Here is a 20,867-nt window from a genome sequence, read left to right as displayed (position 1 = left end):
TTCTTGGGCCACTCTCATGTTGCCCCCTGTGCTATTTTCAGAGACAAGCAGACGTTCTTGCCCACACAGAGCCTTCAACAGCTGAGACAGAGGGAGCCAAGCTCCAATTGACCCGACATACAGGATAGTTATTTATACTGTGATGAAAAGTGTCATTAAGCTTATCTTAATTTGCAGGGAGTGTTTCCAGGGGCATAACCCACCTCATCCCTGGTATACAGAAGGAAGACTCTACTACTATGAGTTTTTGTGCCTCCTTGTAGACATCTGCAGGCCAGGAAAATGACTAGAAAGCTATGTCCAGCAGCTTGTTTGTTGAACGATCTATAAGTGAAGTACAAACTTGAATAAACTATTTCTTGCCAAGCAGCCAACTCCAAGGCTAAAAGTGCAACTTCCACTTGAGGTCGGCTCAAAAGTAAGTCAGTCCTCACATGATATGTTAAAATGCCCAGCTTTACAGGAGCAATATACATGTTTATAGCCTGCTACAAAAATTATTTTGGTAATTTAGCCCATGAGGATGAAGACTCGACTGTTTAAATTGTACTCAACATTAAAGTCATGGATTGTGAAGCTAACAGGTGTATGCCAACATAGGCAAATGAAGCCTCTAGTTGTATGTTAACCTTTACTTCAGCTTGTCCGAGTCACTGAATGTCTTGAATATTTCTGTGTTGTTGGTGACATCTTCAGTATTTGAGAAAGAGTGTGCACTTTTCTACTGCAGTTAGCATCAATTAGCTAGTTTTTGGCTGTTAATCCACCTTGCTAGCCAAGCTATCTAGCGCTAGCTAAATAATCCAAATACCTTCTAGCTCCAAAAATTCACAAACCAGTAGGTGATGTCAATGTGGCTTCATACATCTTTCATGTGCACTTAATAGGCATGTACACCAGTTGAACTGCTTGTAAACTCAAATATCTAGTTATTGGTAGCCAAACACATAGTAGCAACTCTATGCATTTAGGCATGTTAATGTAGTCGAAGAAAGCTGCTCAAGTTCAACCAAACATCATAGGAAAGGTGATTTAAGTGACACTTTGGCATAAACAAAGGTATTGGCATATCCTGCCCTGTATAGATGACTGTAGTGGTGTAAGAGTGTGGTTCTTGGCACACTTCACTTAGCACCAGCTGATCACCTCAGACTACCAGAGTATTATTGTTGACCATGTCCATATCATTATGACCACTGTGTACCCTTCAGGATAATGTGTCATGTCAACGCGTTCCTTTGGGATATTTCACAAATGCACAGTCATATTACAGACATGCAGTTGATAAATCTGCAGCAACTGTGTGATGCAGTCATGTCGATATGGTCCAAAATCTCAGAGGAATGTTTCCAGCAACTTGTTGAATTTATTTTGCCAAGAATTAGGGCAAAAATGGGTCCAACTCAGTATTAGCAACCTGTACATAATAAAGTGGCAGATAAGTGTATTTTTCAGTGAAGCTCAATTAAAGGAGCAAAGTGTTCCTTTAAAATTACTGTTACAAAAACAAGAAGCAGAAATTAGACCAAATTAAATTAAAAACAGAGTAGCCATTTTAATGAAGAGTTTGACACAATATAAAAAAAATCCTAGTTGAAACCACAGCTACACATCATGTTAAACCTCTGACAGAACTGCTCAATCGGCTGACACTACTGAATACAAGGGCTCTAAATTAGCTCCGTATTTTTCAGTTGGTATTTCTACAAGTATCAAATAAACACATCACAGAAAAACAGTAAAAAAATATGTTACAACATATACACACCACTATCAAATCTACAGCATTTTCACTCACCTTTGCTTGATATGCACGTAGAAGGCATTTGCCTGTAACTTGAGGTGGGACCAGAAGCAGAATATGAGGCACAGATTTCAAAAACAATACCAGTCCAACATACGGAAGCAGATCGACCCTGCTCGGCCTTTCTAATCTAAATGACATTTTGTCATTCGAGCATAATTTGCTCTAACAGTGTTTTACAAAGTCTGGTGTGCTGTGACTCATTCCCCACTGTGTGATTCAGGTCTTCATTGAACTGTGGTCACTTTGGACTGAATGATGCAGAACATGTGTATGAAAAAAAACATTAATTAATCACACTGACTGTCCTGTGATGAATGTGTTGTAGGTGGGACTGAAATCCAGAGCCACGGCTTAATATTGTCATTGCAAGCACCCATTTGAGGAAGTGAAGGCAGTGTTGAGGGCGGCAAGGCCCGTGTGTATTTAAAAAGAAAAAAGAAAAGCTCACATGCATACACATAACATACCCACCAAAACAATTACTTACTGATGAAAGTGTTGACAGGCAAAAGCAATGGAGTTATTAAGAATCAGTGTAGGACAGTTTGTGAATAGGTTTGCATGTTTGATTATTTGAGACACTGAAGGGTTAAACAACAACAACAACAACAACAACAAAATATGTTTGGCACATTAAAAGATGCCAAATGGGGAATGAAATAGGCAGTTTGTTTGCTAATTGACTGAATATATATGTTAACTGCAGGAGCACACATGCTAATAAAACAGAAAATATCTGTTGTGTAACTACAGCATATTCTGGCAGAAAGAACGTACAATATATGCTTATTATGTCAAGGAGCTAACAAAGAGCCCTGTGGCAGACAAAGGTATAGTTTAACAGATAAACCAGTACTTGCTTATTGTATACTTATGCAACAGTTTTCTGCCTTGCAGGTCAGTGACTGACAGATTTAATAAACATGTTGCTGCTGTTTTGAGCAGACTGCGTAGCAACAGCAAAAAAAGTTGCAACGTTCAAGAAAAATACGCTGAACAGGTAAACTAAAGATCTGCTACAAGCAAAGCTGGATTTTCATGTATTCGATTTTTTTTCTTATGCTACTGCAGAGAAGCTCAGTTGGAATACATTTATTTGTAATCTCAGCTTAGAGTCTGTGGAAGATGGGTCAAGTCTGGAAAGATCCAGATAAGCCTGAAGTCTCTGAGGTGAGGTCGCTACTGAACCGACCGAAAGAAATGAGAGCACATACTTGGTCCAATTTTAATGACCCACTATATGCAGACACACACACACACATACCCACATCCCTCTTTCTGGGTGTTGTATTACCCTCTCAGCTTCCTCTTTAGTTTGTGACCCTGTGACTCTCTTTAGCTTGGCGATAAATAGAGGAAGAGTAAAAACTTTCCATGCAGTCTGCCACTGGGTCACAACTCAGTCCAACTTTTCCTCTTAGTTTGGCAAAGCTGCTAAAGTTCAGGAACGCTTATTTAAAGTAACACTTATTCAAACTTTCTGTAGACCTTGTGCTTAAATAGAACAACAATACACTCGCTCACTCAGGCCGTAAACATGACCAGAACCCATAAATACATGATACTTGAATAAAGATTGCTAGAAGAGTTAAACCTTATTTTTACAGCAGGTTTTCCAGTTAACAGTCCTCCTGTCTTTAGTTGCATCAAATAAATGAGGACGTTTGCATTCTGCAAATACTGATACACGATCGCACAAACAGGCCAACATTAATCTAATAGTCTTCAGACAAAAAGCATTAGATACCAAAAAGAGTGAAAACCACTCAATATAGCCACTTAGGGACTACAAATAAATATTCACATCAAATCCGTAACATTAAAAAAATAATCACTGCTTCAGTTAAAGTCTTTTTGATTCTAAACATACAGAATAAAACCTTAAATCTTGAGTTGATGTGTCCATAGTAACACATGACGTTTTTGTACCTGTAACTTTAGTTGCTCAACCAGCTGTTCTTCCGTCTAAACCGTGGCGAGTGTCTGGATGACACGGAACAAGAAAGAGTTAGTTGTAGTGTCAAGTTGGCACAGTCTTTATGTGGAAGTCTTGGCCGTGAGTGCTGCTACATCTTCCTGGGGATATTGTAGGACATGGACAGTGACGGTGCGCTTGGTGCCACCATAGGCGAGCTGATTTCAGGCGGGTACGGCTGCAGGCTCATCTGCTTGTTGTCGTGCAGCTTGCGGACAACGATGCGGGAGAAGTCTTCGTTGTGTTTGTCGCAGGTGTCCAGAAGTCGGCGGACCTTAGCGGTGCGTGTGGGCTGGTTGATCACCAGTTCGTAATCCTCTTTCATCAGCATGGAGTGGGACAGCAGGGCGTCCAAGCTCTGGTTCAGACAAGCCTCCGTCATCTGGGAGACAATTTCCTCACGCCGGATTGCAATCCACTGGGAGATGGGACCTTGCAGAGGAGGAGAGTGCCGCGGTGGAGGAGAGTAACCTGCAACAAGAAAAAGTTATGCCTTATTTGCTGAACATTGCTGCAAGGGTGAAATATACTCTTTATACCAAAAGTGTAAAGTGTTACAAATCAAAGTTACGTTACACCAATCAGCTGAATAGGAGTGTAACTTGCTATCAGGGCCTACTAGTCAAGAACAAAGGAACGATAACAGCATCACTATGATTCTAATTTGTATCTTCTTAAGGAAGAAATAAAAGTTACACTAAAATGATCGAAGTGCGCTTGAATGCCCTGTACTAGACAGAGCCAGCAAAACACAGAAACATGAATTATGAGGTTGATAGCTTATCGGTACCATGTGTCCAGGAAAACAAAAAGAAAAGTGCAACTAGAACAGGCAGGTCCTGTGAAAAACAAAGTGCATCTCTACTGCTCCCATAGGAATTAAGAAGCTAAGCGGCAGCTGGGTGTTACTAATTTAATTCACTTGGTTAACTGATCATCAGCAAGTGTGAGCACCTCAAAAAAAAAAAAAGAGCAGAAGTTTTGACAATTTTCTCGTCTGGAGCATTCAGCTGTGCTAACACAATGCCACAATCTTCCCAGGACTGGACATCCCAGCAAATGTACTTGATGGACAGAATGGGCAATACTGGGAAAAACCCAAAAGCTACGTCTCAGACTCTACAGGCCTATATGCTAAAGTTCATGACAAACACTCAGAAAAACATTGAACAAGTTCTTGTTTGAAGATCTTATCAGGAGAAAGTCTCTAAAAACATGTATTGTTTAAGTTTGCAAAGTTGCATCTGATCAAATCTCAGGAATAATGTCCTCTGGACAGATGAGACCAAAGCGGAGATGTTTGGCCATAACGTACAACACCATGTGTGGTGCAAACCAAACAGCATATCAGCACAATCACCTCATACCAAATGTTAAGCATGCTGGCGGAAGGGCGATAATTTAGGCTTGTTTTGCAGCCACATGACCCAGGCAGGTTGCAGTCATTGAATCAAACATGAACTCCTTTGTCTGACAGCTAAAGTGTGGCCGAAACGGAGTCATGTAACAGGACAATGATCCCAAACACAGAACAGCTGAGAAAAAGAAAATATCAAATTGTTAAAATGGTCCAGTCAAAGAGCTGTCCACAAATGAAAGCCCACAAACTTCAGTGAACTGAAGTAATGCTGTAAAGAAGAGCGTGTGAGAGACTGATAAAGTGGTACAGAGAATCATTACTGCTGCCAAACGTAGTTTTACAGCCTACTGAATCACGAGCTGCACTGTTTTTCACATGCACTCGTCTATCATAAAGACTTAAAAATGGGACACAGGTCCACGCATTCACACACCAACAGATGCACGATGGAGCTTCTTGTACCTTGAGGCTGAGGCTGTGCTTTGAGGGAGACATTAACCAGCTTTGTCTCACATTCGGCGATTGGTTCAGGCTTGCTGAGTATGTTTAAATCATTTGTCCAGCCGTTCAGTTTATCCCCACATCCTAGTTTATCATAGACATCCTTCAATGACTGTGGAGACTCCAGACTGTGAGGCATGAATGACGATGGAAGGCAATCTACAGCTGAAAAACAGAACAAGAAAAGTGATGTGCCCAGCAGCCAAACAGAGCATACACTGAAACGGAGACTAAAGTATTATTTTTGAACTCTATGACATCAAGTCACACCACTTCCTTTAAAGATTATCAGTGGTGATACTTGGTAAAGGTGTTGGTGTCATTACGTTTAGCGGATGCAGCATTGCTGCTGGAGAGGGCGCCCGGTAGAGATATGTCCGTGTCCTGAGAGGAACAAGACCCCGAGCCTGATGTAGTGCCCTCCTGCGACAGAGGAAACGGTGAGGTTTCATTTATGTTCATACATGACCACAACGACACACCTTCATGTTGAACTGCATCCCTCCATGTCACCGTTTTCATTATAAGCCAAGTAAATTATTCAGGTTCAGTTACCGGCTGACAACATGCATAAATTAAAAAAACAACAACAAAAAAACAAAACAAAACAAAAAAAACCACGCTTCACACACGTCATCTTTATTCTCAGTGTAGGTGACGAGTAGATACTGACCGTCCACTGGCTGGGCCTGTCCTTTGGCATACTTGGAGTTTCCTCCTCACTCCCCTTCTGACAGGCTGCTGGGGCTGAACAACACTGTGACCTCAGCTGTGTGAGGAGCAAAAGAGATACGGCACAACCACCAACAAAAAGGTCAACTTCAAAATACTTTAACTGTCAATCCCTTGCTTTAAAAAAAAAAAAAAAAAAAAAAAAAAAAAGTACAGAGACCAAAAAAATTCCACTAACACTGAAAGAAAGGATTACATTTACAAAAAAATCCCATAAAACTATATCGGACAGTGTAAGGAGAATGTTGCAGTATCTGACCACACAGTCAAATATTGACTTGCCCAACAAAGCAGCAGGTTCTGGTGTTGATAAAAAAAACAAATATACAGTATACATCAACCTGCTGATCCACCCATTCATTCTAGTGATGCTCTTTGCTAACGTAGCTGATGTGATGCTACACAGTAGTAAACATGACCATGTCCTAACTTTTAGAGACGAGTTTCTGTCATCTAACTATTAAAATGACAAATTTTCTTTAAATAAAAGGAGTTTTGGAAATGACTTTATTCTACTTTTTATTTACATTTTAAAGAGTGACAACTTTGTTGGAATCAAGTTTGTACATTACCAGCTAAGATAATGTATAACCAACGTGTTTAACATATATAACAATACACTGAACAAAACTAAAGGTCACTGATGTTTTCATAACTTCTGTGACTTATGCAAGTGAGGATATTTAGAGGAGGGAAAAAAAAGGAGTACTAAAAATACACGCTGTTAACTTTTTTCTTCAGTATTCTGCAGCTAACAGACAATAATAACACTATAGATTGTTCTTTAGCACAGTTAGTTCCCTGCTGCCTTTAACTGCATGTAGTTCAATTTTGTGCTTGTTGAAAGTACGGATTAGAAACAGACATGTGACTGCAAAGTCACATATACACTGAAAATATAAAGAGGAAGGATATGCTGAAGGGAAATTATGATGTCAGTTTTTAATCTCTCTCACTGAGTCACAGTGCAATTTAAACTGCCCCAAATTGCACATTCAACATTTATACTTGCGTAAATGTGTGTGTCCATACACAGCCAACTATAAATAAAAAAATGTATCTAATGTTAATAATTAACCATCTATGTCTGCTAAGCAAAAACACTAACCTGTGACAGTCTTTTGAAGAAGAGTTCTTTTAATGATCACCAAACAAAAACTGTATATAAAAGATGGCATCACCAATTGGTTTTTACTTTGAATCCTTTAGTCTGACATTTCAGGTAGACTGCCTTTTTTCTTCCTTTACCATTTTGGGTTTTTGAACACTTAACTACTTTGGACAAAACTGTAAATCGGGGGCACGGGTGTCCAGTTGTTAGCTAACTTCCAGCCAGCTGGAGGCCATACCTCTTAATCCTTCAATTCAGATGTTTTCTGTCCCATTACCACAGGTGTATGAAATCAAGCACCAAGCCATGTGTTCTGCCTTTACAAACATTTGCGAAAGAATGGGTAATTTTAAAGAGCTCATTGAATTTGAGCATGCTGCTGTAATAGGATCCCACCATTGTAACAAGTCAGTTTGATAGTTCTTTCCCCTTTCCCATCTATTCCACAACTGATATTAACTGCTATACGTGGTATTACTGTAAGGTGGACGTATTTAGGAACTCAGAACTGAAGTGAACTACAAAACTACAGAGTGAGCTGCAGAGTGTGGAAAAGTTGCCAATGCTCTGCTCAGTAACTGCAGAGCTCCAAACCCACCCTACCATTAACGTCAGCAAAACTATGCTGGTATGGGGGTGTTATATGCAAGTGGTTCAGTACCTCGTCGAAGATACTGGTAATTACAGGATCATAGCTTGATGTGCACAAATTAGTGGCAGCTTTCAATTTATCAACACATCTCCCTGTTTTGCCGTTTGCATAGTAAACAAAATAAAATAATGAACTAATTAAATGAGTAATTCCCCAACTATGAGCCACAATGTCCCCAGACTGAGTCTGTCAGAGGCCCCTGCTGCATTTCGCCGCTGTTTATTGGTTTCCTGTTTTTTTTTTTCTAGATCACATTTATCTTTTTTTCCTTTATCATTTTCCTTCTAATCAATTTGAAAAGGTGACAAGCTGATCCAGTAGACCTGTGATAAACTGCCAATTCAGGGAACCCCTGTGCAATTACTAAGGAAAGGAAAGATTTTATGACACTTTAGGTGATGCACTAGCTGTAAAAATCTGGCCATTAACAGTTCACACACACGCACGGGCACACGCACGCCACTGTAGCTATAGCTGCATCAAAGCCTGTGCATTTATTTTTCATATGCATGGCTGTGAGACATCATCATGAAACTAAAGTCATACTCTGAGCCACAGTCTGTCTCAAACTAGTTTCACCAGATTTCTCTTACTGTAAGCTGACACACCTGAGCGCATGCTGACAGACAGACACACGATACCATCCCACAATACACTCTTTGTGGATCAGAGGAAATGCAAATTTAATTTTGAAATAAATCAAAAGTAGTTTTCAAAAGAAAAAAAAAAGTGCTACACAGATTTCCCTACAGGTACATAAAGAAGAAATATAAAAACTGACCTTTTTCTTTTTGATCTGCAGCACAGCTTCCAGGAACTCTATTTCGTCAAACACCCTCACCATAGGCTCCAGCTCTATCAAACAATCTGAAATGGTAGGAAACGCATCACACTGCTAAATCCTGCCAAAGACGTAACGCAGAACTACCGTCCCATTAGCAGTGCGCACTTTAGTCATTTGTATGAGCATACTTTGGAAGGAAGGCCGTTCATCTGGATTAGCGTTCCAGCCGGCTGTCATAAGATTGATGAGCGTTTCTCTGCTGGGGATGTCTGCGGACAGGCTCTCCAGGCTGGTGTCAGGACGCAGACCACGCAGCACGCTGAACATGATCTGAATGCCATTGGTCACCTCTGAACATAAACACACACATATTAGTGACTCAAAAAGGGTCAAGTAGGAACAAAGTATGATGTGAAAAAAAACAAACCCCAAAACGAGCAGTTACCTTTAAACGGGATCTGCCTGGACAGCACCTCCCACATGATGATGGCATAGCTAGAATCCAATTATCAAAGAGGAAAACAGTTAAGGGAAGAGTTACTAAGTTGCCAGATATTGGCATTTCCCCTTATAGTTGAGGGACTCTACCACAAGCCAGCTTCAGGGATGACTCTCAAAGCCATGACTGATTGATCCGTTGCAGCGAGCGTAACCTCTTGCGCAAAATTTACAAAGACTGCATCAGCGGAAAGTAGAGCTCTCTTATCAAAGCAGAAAAATAATCTGAATTCCTTTTCTGACAGACTCGTGGATCTCAACAGTTAGGTCTGATTTTTTTGTCTGGCACGACTGATTTAGCCTTTGACACTGGGCCCTGCAGTGGTATGCAAGCAATGCAAGCTGAGGCAGGAACTCCGTTTCATCTTTACAGGAAGGAAAGCCTCATTTCCCTTAACTGCTTATTGTGCTCAACAAACACGGAAGTTATCAGAGTTTATAGTAACACAGATAAGTCATAGAGACTTTTTCTGCTAAATCTTCAGGGAAGGATGTACATTTTGAGACTGACTTCTACATAATAGTTACTGGGTTCTGGTGTCTTACCTGTACATATCGTGCTTCACGTCGGCCCGGCGGCTCTTGGATGGTTCGTACTCCTCAGGGGGCATGTAGATCACTGTACCCTCAGCTGGCTTGGACCCCGAGCCTCTACTCACTGACAGCTGTCGCCACTTCGATAGGCCAAAGTCTGCAATCTGGAGAGAAGCAGAAAGTTAGCAACCGCAGACAGACAAAGTTATACAAAGCCAGTTTTACATTTTACGAGTCTTAAATTAATTCGTGACAAAAAGTCAAATAAGGTTGATAACTGCAGCGGGAGGACAGCCTTTTGTATAATAACGGATCTTTAAGGGGAAGTTATTATGCCTTTCTTATTTCCTGTTACAATGGTGGATACTGAAACTGCCCTAAATAGTCAGTTTCAGGGAGGTTTTTTCTCTTCTACTGTTATCTCTATCCCCTCTTACTGATACTGTATTATCTTTATGTGCTCATCTTAGGCACACAGCGCTGAGTGTCAGCAGACTAGCACCACCCACCTGCTGTTTGAACCTTCTGTTTGTGAGGGGCAGCCAATCAGAAGAAAGTTTAAAGGAGAGGAGTTTGTTTTACAGTCCAAAAGCTTAAATATGGAGTTGATATGAGTATAATATATTCACTTTAATTAGGCCATGAAAGAAAAAGAAATCAGTCTGAACAACCTGAAAAATATAGTTTATACTTTTTATGCTAATAAAAATTGTATGTTTCATAAAGAGTAGCAGATAAGCAGTACATAGGGTATGTGCAGCTTATCCACTATGTCTAAGTTAGTCTGGTAACGTACACAATACATGTGACTATAACTGTAACCACCTAAGCAGCTGTAACCTTTTGTTACAGCTCCAACAAACACACTGACACGGTTGAAGGTGATGTCATAGATTTTCCTGTTCTGCACGCACCTCATACTTATCGCATACCTTAACATGAAATTCACCATCCAGCAGAATGTTTTGGGTCTTTAGGTCGTGATGTACGAGGGGTGGGTTCATGTTGTGAAGGAAGTTAACCCCAAGGGCGATCTCATACAGAATCCTCAAACGCAAAGGCCAGGCAAGAACAGGGTACACGTCCTTCTGTAAGGCAGAGATTACAAAGATGGGCTAAAGATATCATAAATGTAAATAAAAGAGGGAAATGTGGGTTTTACTACAGTGAAAGTACAAAACAATGCAAGAGCTTGAAATAAAGACTGAAAAAATTACTACACTCAGCCCAGTGGGAATTTCCCTTGTGCATAGCTGTCTGCTTCCCTCAGTGCTCGGCTTCTCTTTCCCTACTTTCTTTTATGTTTCATCAGATACTAATTACTTCGAGCTTTCGCTTTTGTTTATAGTCCCGCTGAAAGGAAAAAGAGTCATACACTCACATGATGAGTGATGCACAAGAGAGAAAAACAACAGACCAATGCAACTCCATCAGCTGACCTCTTTTGGCAACAAAAATCCAAATGCAACAACTATAAAACCTTCATTTTTTCCAGTGTGTAGTCTGGGCAACTCTCACAGCTAACAATCTAAACCAGAGAAAACTGGTGCCACTCAGTGGCAATCTAAATGGTTTATTTAAGGGTGCATTGCTCAGACTAGAAGAGTTCCTAGTGATAGGAAGTGAACTTGATGAGCTACCTCATGGAGTAACCGGTCCAGAGATCCATTGCTCATGAACTCCGTGACTATGCAGAAGATACGAGGCTCATTGCAGACACCAAAGATCTGGATGATGTAGTTGAACCTGGCTTTGTGGAGTACCTCGGCCTCCTTCAGCAGGCAGTTCCGCTCTCTGAAACACAGCCAGACACAGAATAAATAACAAAAACAAAACAGCACTGACAGCACTTTTGTGATAGTGAGGTAAATGAATATTTAAGATAAAATCCTTCTAGAAACACAGACCAAAAATGCCGTATACAATCTTGCTGAAACTCTTGATTACACAGAGGAGTAAAAATGTTACACGCAGAAATCTGAGATTTTCTCACTTGTGAATTTGTGCAGAGATGTTTAGAATGACCCATTACTAGGTGACCAATAAATACCAAACTGAGTCATGATGTCTGGACATTTGACTGAAATCCAGTTGGCCTGGTTCACTGTTGTTGTGAACAGTTTTGTGAAACAAGCTTAAGAATTTCACATTAAAAGGTGGACTTAATTTTATAACAGAGTGGTATATTTGCATGCTTCCAGAAATAAAGAATGAGTGTAGGATTTAAAATATATATATATAATTATATATATATTTATATTGTGCAGTTCAGATTTGTGTCAGTCTGAGCAAACTAGCCCTCCAGCTGGAAGTCACTGGACACGTAAGCCACAGAGACTCTTTAGCCTTTTTCCTGCCAGAGGAATGAAAAACCTGCTCGAGCACTCTGAACACATTTCATTGAAATGTACAAGAAGGCCTCACATTTGACTCAAATTAGGTCAAGTGCTGCAGCTGTTACTGTGGAGTAAGTACAGGCAGACTTTACTGCATCATCCTGAAACAGCACAAAGTTTTTCTGTAGTAGTGCAATTCATCGATAAATGGCTGAAATGTGTCTCCGTGACCTAGACCTTGTTACGCGAAGTTGCCTGATCGGTGTTGAGTACCTTTCTATAACTGGAGAGTCGAGCTTCAGGCACTTGACGGCCACAGTGGTCCTCCAGTCGGAGTGCTTCCCCTTGAACACGGTGCCGAAGCCCCCTCCGCTCAGATAGTACAGGTCCGTCAGTTTATTCTGGGGGATCACCGGCAAGGTGCTGGTCAGGCTGCCGATATCCAAACAGCCCGCAGTTGGCTCCATAGCAGTTTCTGAATCCCTTACGCGAAGTCTCTCAGGATTTATCTCTCACGGGGTTGGCCAATAAAGGCAGAACTACCTCTTTTGGTATAAACGCAAAGAGGAACTGCGCTCCCATTCACATGCATTCCACAACGTAGCCGGCTGCTAGCAGGCTAAGCTACCATTAATGTTGCAGAGGAGGAGGCGAGCAGACAAAACAGAGCAGCCGATAAACAGCGAACCCGCTGACCGGCGACAGCTGTCCTTCACCCAGCGACTACAGTTAAATGTGCGCAGGACCCAAGGCGAAACAACAACAAGAAGAGCGCAGCTGAGCTCCGCGCTCATTTAAGCAGGTGCGTTTGTTGTTGCTAATGACGACACGCTTCCGGCTTTTACGAGATGCGTTCACGAGGGTAGGTTTGGAGAACTTCAGACAGTTGACCCCGTTTTCCAAGCAGCCCTCTGAGCGCATTCAGAATCCCAGTACAAATATGGATAACAGCGAGGTAAGTCTAGGAAAAACACTGAGGAGGCACGCTGTTAAAATACCATAAATCATAAATGAGCCTTTACCTCAACTTTAGTTTCAGTTTCGCTGATACAAAGCTCCTCCTCCTGCGGCATGAACCCAATTGGTAATATTGGGATTTTTAGCAGCGGGAATCCCCCCACCAAAAAACAGGGGCTTTCCTACAGATGTGTCGACGCTATAAAGACATGTCAAAATACGATGTTCGTCTCATGTGATCATAAGTAGCACTTTCTCTTTTCAGTAGCAGTATAGGTTTTAGTTTTAGTTGAGAGAACTTCGGTTTAGACATCCTAGTTTAGTTTAGACATCCTGATAGGATCTTATACAAACTCTTCAAATAAGACAGTTAAATGCATGATGTCTCAATAAATTTATTATTATTATTGATTTTTTTATGTGTTTATAATTTGATCGCTCCAAATTTGAGTTTACGTGATAATTGGGCCTTTTGGTAAGTCACAGTTAGTGTTAATTTATTGAAATTATAGGTATTTTTTGTAATAAATTTGACCTTTTACAAGTGCGTTGTTAGGATTTACTGAAACAGGATGCGCCCTTTTTGTGCTGTTGGATGAGACACACCATAAAGCACATGACTCTGTGTCCCTCTGTAATCTGAAACCGAGAACAGACTTTCAACAAATCAGGTACTATGATACTGCTTACGTGAATGTCACACAAACTGCCCTGTGTTTTTGATGAGCCAGCAAGAGTATGGAGTGAGACAATCCCTACACAGATCAGGTGGGAAACAAAGCTTGATTCTATAAAACCCTGTGCTGTAGTTCCTTCACCCGCTCTGACTCACTGGAAGTGTTTGCACTGATCCGCTGTAAGTACACTACCATGCTCTCTGTGCATGTACATGTGGTTCCCCCTGTGTTTATTCTAATTCACCATGTGTCCTTGTTCACAGTACGTCACTAAGACCACCACGGATAGCTATTCCATTTACTCCAGTACCTTTTCCAGTGGACTGGGTCAGCGTGAGCAGGCCTTGTTGGAACAATGTACATTTCAAATTCCTTTAATTTTAAATATGTTTATATTGTCTATCCTGTAAAATAGTCAGATGTCTATTCTTATTAATGTACAGAATTCACCTGCTTGCTGCTACTACTGCACATTCACCCAATATATATATATATATATATATATATATATATATATATATATATATATATATATATATATATATATATATGGAGGAGAGGACAAAGTTCACAGTAGGAATTTAAAGGGAGGGCTCTTCTTTTCCTGCAGACAACAGGCCTGATGTAAAAAAACCCAAACAAAAAAAAGAAAAACCAAAGAAAAAAAGGATCTCAGATTTAGGGGTTTCCAAAATTGTGCAATCATGTATTTTTAAGTAAGCACATTCTTACACACACATATATATATTATATGTGTGTGTGTGTTAGCTGCATAATAAAACAAGTAAAAGTCGCATGTTCAAGTCAAGAGAGCCAAGAACAAACTGTGCAAACTGCATTAACAAGGGCAGGACCTTAAAAGCCTGCAATAAAAGCTTGTTGGATTTTTACCTTTATAAATAACATCACTGTTGGCTAAATTTCAAACAATATTTGTTTTTTTGGAAAGGATTTAGCTGTGTGGGCAAAAAATGAGTGAATTACAAAAGTTGTAATTGCTGATGCTGAGGGTGTGAGTTGAACACGCTGCCTTCACAAAGGAACACCAAAGCAGGCCACGCCACGTGTTTGGAACATTTCTTTTTATCGGATTTGGGTTTTGCATCTCCTTTCAGGATCAGTCAGATTAGGCAGATGTGCAAACCGTTACACTGTGGAACCAGAGGAACTCGTATCATTTTAAAATTTGTCTAGCAAAAGAGAAAGAAAGGGCTGGAACAGGAAATAAAACAATAAAACAATCCTCTGATTGTTTCAGCATGTCTGTTAGAATAAATTGGTTCATTCGAGATTTGTCAGCTACCGGAGTTTTGTGTTGGCGCTCTACCTTTGGGAATTCCACACTGGACTGACGTGGTTTTGTCTTAGCACCACGGATGAAAGTCGTCATCAAGGAACTGAAGAAATAAAACAACTAGTAAGAGAGAGCAGCTGTTGGCTTTCTAAATAAAGAACTTGTCATCAATGATTCAGGTTTAATTTTATAATATGCATGCGGCTGCCTGAGCAGCATTGCTTGTAATGACATCTCATTCAGTTCTATGCTGACGTACACCCAGACAGCAAGACCAATCCACTCACTCTGAGAAAACCTGAACAACGGTGACAGGAATAATATTGCAGTTTACAGTTTGTTGTGAGAAGAGGGGTGAAATACGCCACCCAGACTTTCTTAATGTGTTATAAATGCTTTATTACAGATCATCTTATTGACATTACAGCTGTTTTTAAAGGATGCATTTACAATGTTCCTTATACATGTTGTACTATCCTGCTGCTCTTGCTCTTATGTGCACCTGAAATACACGCGTACAGTGTCAACTTGCCAAGGCACTCAGTGCAAACCAATACGTGTGTCTGTTATTTGTCATATAGTCGTCTGTGTTCTGTAGGTTTATAAAATCCTGGTGGCGGGGAGTCAGGGAGACAGCTGGGTGATCTTCAGAAGATACACGGACTTCTGCAGGCTCAGTGACAAGGTGAGAAGATATCGTGCACCTCAGCAGCTACATATTAGTAAAGCAGCCTATACATTCATGGTGGTGAAATGACGTGCCGTGAGGAGCCCGGAGAGGCTGGAGGGGGTAGATTATATATGGCAAATGCTTCAGCACTTGAGTATCAGTGACTATTACTTTGCTCGGCCTGTCTTAACCAACAACATTTTTCCACATGCAGTAAAAGGATGGTTTAGCTGCATGTGGATGTGCATGTGGATTGGTTTGAGGGCTGCAACAATCTGCTGCCTGATTTGTTCAGTACGCTCTCTTTGCTGGGCACACATGTTGCACCCTTGAATCGGGGAGAATATAACTTGAATTAAGGACAACACAGCGACTGTTCAGCTCACAGCCAGTATATTTAATGACAGGGATAGAACCAGCACTCCCCCTACAGGTGTATGTTGTAGGTGGAGTGATACTGTGAAGCTATCAAACTCACCCCCATAAAGTAAATTAGTCAGACTAATGAAAAACCTATAAAGTGACATTTTACCTCATGCATTTGTCCGATACACATGCAGACCTTGCTGCAACTGTTCTTTCATTTGCGGCACCGTGATTCAGCGACGCTTTCGGCTCTCATTGATGTAATATTGTTGCCATAGTGATTCTGGTTTCCCGTTTTTGCCCTTTTTGCTCGTCGCCTTGACGCAGCTTCAAGAGCTTTTCCCCAGCTTTCATCCAGCCCTGCCTCCTAAGCGCTGACTCAAAAACAGCTATGACGAGGAGTTTCTAGAAGGGAGGAAAGCTGGACTGCAGACCTTTTTGGAGAACCTAGTGTTACACAAAGAAGTCCTCAGAAGGTGTGTGTGTGTGCATGTGTTGTGACTTTTTTTCAGTACTACTCTAGTGGGTGACCTGAATCGTGTTTAATTTTGACCTGTACATAAACCCCTTTGGTTCCCCAGTGAAGCTGCAAGACGCTTTCTGTGTTTGGTTGAAGCACCGAGTCCGTTTGACAGCCTGGAGGAAAGCAGGGTGAGGACACGTTGCTCTCAAAGATATTGTCTCAGGGGTTGAATGTAAGGAACGTTGTGTATCTCAAACACCCTCTGGCCTTTTGTGAGAGTCTCGAGGAAACTCACCTTCGTCTTCAGAGCGAACTCGCGGACAAGCAGAGAGAAGCCGACAGGCTGAAGAAGACTTTGGAGGAGAGAGAGAACTGTCTCAACCTGCTGCTAAAAGAAGCCAAGTAATTATGTTTCTGTTGCACAGCTGGAAACACAGTAAAGCAGGAGCTGCATGCTGTGCTGAAACTGTTCATTTCCCCCGTCTCACACAGATCCCCGTCACTTTCTGCTGAGAGCTCTGAAGCTTCAACAATCACCACCCCCACAGACAGTGACACAGAGGACATGCAGTGACTGACATGGACAAAGAAACAAACTGTAAATAACATATCGAACCAACAAATGTAATCTCAGTCACCTAACACTGTTTTTTTTAAATGTCGGTGTTAATGATCAATAATGTTTTCTGTATCTTCTTCTCTAGGTGACAGTAACATGTGCAAGTGGTCATCAGACATCCTGCTGGTTCCTCTTAAACCCAAGTGCACAAGAAAGTCTATGATGTGACCACCGCAGTGCCGAAACAATCATCAGATGCAGTTTAATCCAACCCCTGCCATGCATATGTTTATTTGATTCTTTTCAGGGTGTCACTAAGAGTACTACCTCAAAATACCAAGCACATAGAAGTCCCATAATGTGTATTTACAGCATATTATGCTGCCTAATGAGGGGGAAAAAAATCCCTATTTATTTTTTTATTTCAAAGTAATGTATTCAATTCATATCGATGACAATGTTTCATTGATCTTGAATTTTAGTGAACACAAGCTCTTTTTGAAGCATAGGAAATTTGAAAAAACAGAACGACCACAAGGGGGCACTGTAACACAATAACAGTTTGAGACAGCAAAGATCTGAGTGAGAGGGACACTGGGAACTTGATGTTCTGTTCTTATCTCGCACGGGGAAATCTCTGTAAGATTTAAGTGCAGAGAAGCACAAAAGCAGGGGAGAGATGTTTTCCTCTTCAGTAGTGAATAACAGCTCGCAATCAATGAAGGAAGCCTGTGTGAATGTGTGTGTGTGTGAGAGAGAGAGCTCCACATCCATCCAAGTAAAGCCTCATTCATGTGCCCCCGTTATCACACTGAATGGCCATGTTGTTTCCTTTCACTCATTCTGTTTGAGTCGCTGAATAAACCAGATATGTGTGGCTTATCCGAGGTCATGAAGGCTACTTTTATGCTGCCGCTGTGAGCAGGTTGGTGCTTAATTATTAGATTTGTACAATGAAAACATTCGACTGGATGTGAGTGGGTTGTATAAAAAAACAATCGGTGAGCAAATTAATAATAATAATAATAATAATAATAAAACATTCACTGTGAAAAACTGGTTGTCCATAGTCAGATATATAAACACACTTACAGCTTGCTTGGCTGCAGAAAAACGTTCATACTCTTTACAGGATCCAGTGAGTCTGGCCACAGCTTACCCAGCAGCTGTGAAATATTCTTTTGAGGTGGGCAGAAAGAATTATGTATTTCACAGTGTTACTGCATGAAGAGATGCAGGCGGCTTCATAATTAAACCCGTTTGTTTAATTATGAAGGACAAATCAGGTGGCAAAAAACAAAGATTTAATGATTTATTTTATAGTTTTTATCATTTCTCTGATTGTTTATTATCGGTCCATTTGCTTAAGGTTATCAGGGCCGTGGGAGGGAGGCGGTGGAGTGTGAGGGTGGTGGTTAAATGGTCACTGTTTAGTACAGGCGTTTGTGGCCTCCCAAGACTTTCTCTGGCACTGACACTAAGTTTGAAGTTTTACGAACGTTGTCCCTGTAGGATGGATTACTATAAAATTTCCAACCATCCATCCATCAGTCAATAAATTTCTTAACCACTTGTCCAATTCAATTCAATTCAATTCAATTCAATTCAATTTTATTTATATAGCGCCAAATCACAACACAAGTCGCCTCAAGGCGCTTCATAGATACAGAGAAAAACCCAACAATCATATGACCCCCTATGAGCAAGCACTTTGGCAACAGTGGGAAGGAAAAACTCCCTTTTAACAGGAAGAAACCTCCGGCAGAACCAGGCTCAGGGAGGGGCGGTCATCTGCTGCGACCGGTTGGGGTGAGAGAAGGAAGACAGGATAAAGACATGCTGTGGAAGAGAGACAGAGATTAATAACAGATATGATTCAATGCAGAGAGGTCTGTTAATACATAGTGAGCGAGAAAGGTGACTGGAAAGGAAAAACTCAATGCATCATGGGAATCCCCCGGCAGCCTACGTCTCTTGCAGCATAACTAAGGGAGGATTCAGGGTCACCTGGTCCAGCCCTAACTATATGCTTTAGCAAAAAGGAAAGTTTTAAGCCTAATCTTAAAAGTAGAGATAGTGTCTGTCTCCTGAATCTAAACTGGAAGCTGGTTCCACAGAAGAGGGGCCTGAAAACTGAAGGCTCTCCCTCCCATTCTACTTTTAAATACTCTAGGAACAACAAGTAGGCCTGCAGAGCGAGAGCGAAGTGCTCTAATAGGGTGATATGGTACTACAAGGTCATTACGATATGACGGGGCCTGATTATTTAAGACCCTGTATGTGAGGAGCAGGATTTTGAATTCAATTGAAGGCTGGAGGGGAGCTGGAACCTATCCCAGCTGTCATGGGGCGAGATGCCTGGACAGGTCACTCGTCTGTCACGAGGCTAACTCAGAGACACAGACAATTATTCCCGCTCACATTCAGAAGGAGAACATTCAAACTGCACAGGAAGATCCCAGCCGGCTGGTGGATTCGTATCCAGGACCGTCTTTTTCCTTCGCCACCATCAGCAGGTTAAGTGTTATATACTTAACATTGCAGTGGTTAACATGTGTGACTTGCACATGAAAGATCACAAGTTGGAAACAGGGAGATGACATGAACCCAGCATCAGGGAGCCACAAGTTAGTGCACTCCCAGTGCTCCTTCCAAGCACTGAGGTCTATGTCAGGAAGGCTTCCAATGCTAAACCCACTATGTGGATTGATTTGCTGTGGCGACCCCTTGGAAAATAAAAGACTGACTGAAAGTACCGTTATACTAATGAGAAAATGTCTAAACTAAGGTTTTGAACCTGATTAATTTTTCCTCTTAGTATTTAGTTCATTGAGTTGAGTTTTTAAGATATTATCATTATATTATTATAAAGCATGTATAGAAGAAAACAGCTCATCCAGACTTAAATAAAAGTTAAATTGAATTAAACTTTGACCGCTCTTTTTAAAGATGCCTATTACAAGCAGCCAAATCAAATTTTGGCCTTGACTGTCTCACTACACTTGTAAGAAATGGCCACTTGCAGTGAGAGTTATATACAACTCCATTTCTAAAAAGGTTGGGATGTTGTATAAAATGTCAATTAAAACCAAATACAACAGTTTTCAGATAGAAAACAGAACTAAATAGAACAATAGAACCAGAAACCATGTTAAATGTTTAAACTGAGATGTTTCACTATTTCATGAAAAAATGCTTATTTTGACTGTGATGTCAGCAACACGTCCAAAAAAGTTGGGAAAAAGCTGGAAAAGTAAGTGCTGCTAAAAAGAGGCGTTGAGGAATATTATGTAACTATGCAAGTTAACTGACAGCAGGTCAGTAACATGACTGGGTATAAAAAGAGCATCTTAGAGAGGCAGAGCTTCTCAGAAGTAAAAATGTGCAGAAGTTTACCACGATGATGTTCCTCAATGTACATTTGTAAAGACAGCAATAATCTCATCTACAGAGCATAATATTGTCAAAATGTTCAGATAATCTGGAGAAATCTCTGTGTGCAAGGGACACGGGTGAAATATTGGATGCCCGTGATGTTTGGGCTCAGAGAGCACTTCAGTAATAACAGGGAAATCACAGCAGGAACACTTC

The 20,867-nt window shown here is 40.9% G+C and overlaps 2 protein-coding genes across 2 annotated transcripts; one reads left to right on the top strand and one right to left on the bottom strand.

Annotated features, from left to right (window-relative positions):
• Positions 1 to 1,530: 1,530 nt before the first annotated feature.
• ripk2 (receptor-interacting serine-threonine kinase 2) lies at positions 1,531 to 13,117 on the bottom strand. Its single transcript, XM_085438965.1, has 11 exons — positions 12,564 to 13,117; positions 11,595 to 11,748; positions 10,887 to 11,042; positions 9,967 to 10,118; positions 9,368 to 9,417; positions 9,111 to 9,272; positions 8,920 to 9,005; positions 6,317 to 6,412; positions 5,970 to 6,066; positions 5,605 to 5,808; positions 1,531 to 4,253 (listed from the first exon to the last, which is right to left on the bottom strand). The coding sequence occupies exons 1-11, from the start codon at positions 12,755 to 12,757 to the stop codon at positions 3,874 to 3,876; spliced, it is 1,731 nt and encodes a 576-aa protein (XP_085295091.1). The 5' UTR covers positions 12,758 to 13,117; the 3' UTR covers positions 1,531 to 3,873.
• Positions 13,118 to 13,361: 244 nt separating this feature from the next.
• Positions 13,362 to 18,305, top strand: LOC146688035 (sorting nexin-16). Its single transcript, XM_085440413.1, is given in 8 exon segments — positions 13,362 to 13,374; positions 14,109 to 14,281; positions 15,817 to 15,903; positions 16,582 to 16,730; positions 16,836 to 16,904; positions 16,982 to 17,119; positions 17,210 to 17,315; positions 17,422 to 18,305. Coding segments are annotated over 7 exon segments (711 nt in total). The 3' UTR covers positions 17,292 to 17,315; positions 17,422 to 18,305.
• Positions 18,306 to 20,867: the final 2,562 nt, after the last annotated feature.

This window comes from Copadichromis virginalis, linkage group LG18 (genome assembly GCF_057382275.1).
Source record: "Copadichromis virginalis isolate Kocher_CV1m ecotype Utaka linkage group LG18, C_Virginalis_male_GT1.1, whole genome shotgun sequence".
Taxonomy (NCBI): domain Eukaryota; kingdom Metazoa; phylum Chordata; class Actinopteri; order Cichliformes; family Cichlidae; genus Copadichromis; species Copadichromis virginalis.
This window is presented reverse-complemented; position numbering and strand designations above follow the sequence as displayed.

Bases quoted from the DNA above. Each gene is read 5' to 3' on its own strand.
- ripk2 (XM_085438965.1), bottom strand. From the start codon at position 12,757: ATGGAGCCAACTGCGGGCTGTTTGGATATCGGCAGCCTGACCAGCACC. The intron at 11,043-11,594 runs GTAGCTCATCAA...TCTGCCTTACAG, and splicing joins TGGACCGGTTACTCCATGAG to AAGGACGTGTACCCTGTTCT. The intron at 9,273-9,367 runs GTAACTGCTCGT...GTTTATGTTCAG, and splicing joins CAGGCAGATCCCGTTTAAAG to AGGTGACCAATGGCATTCAG.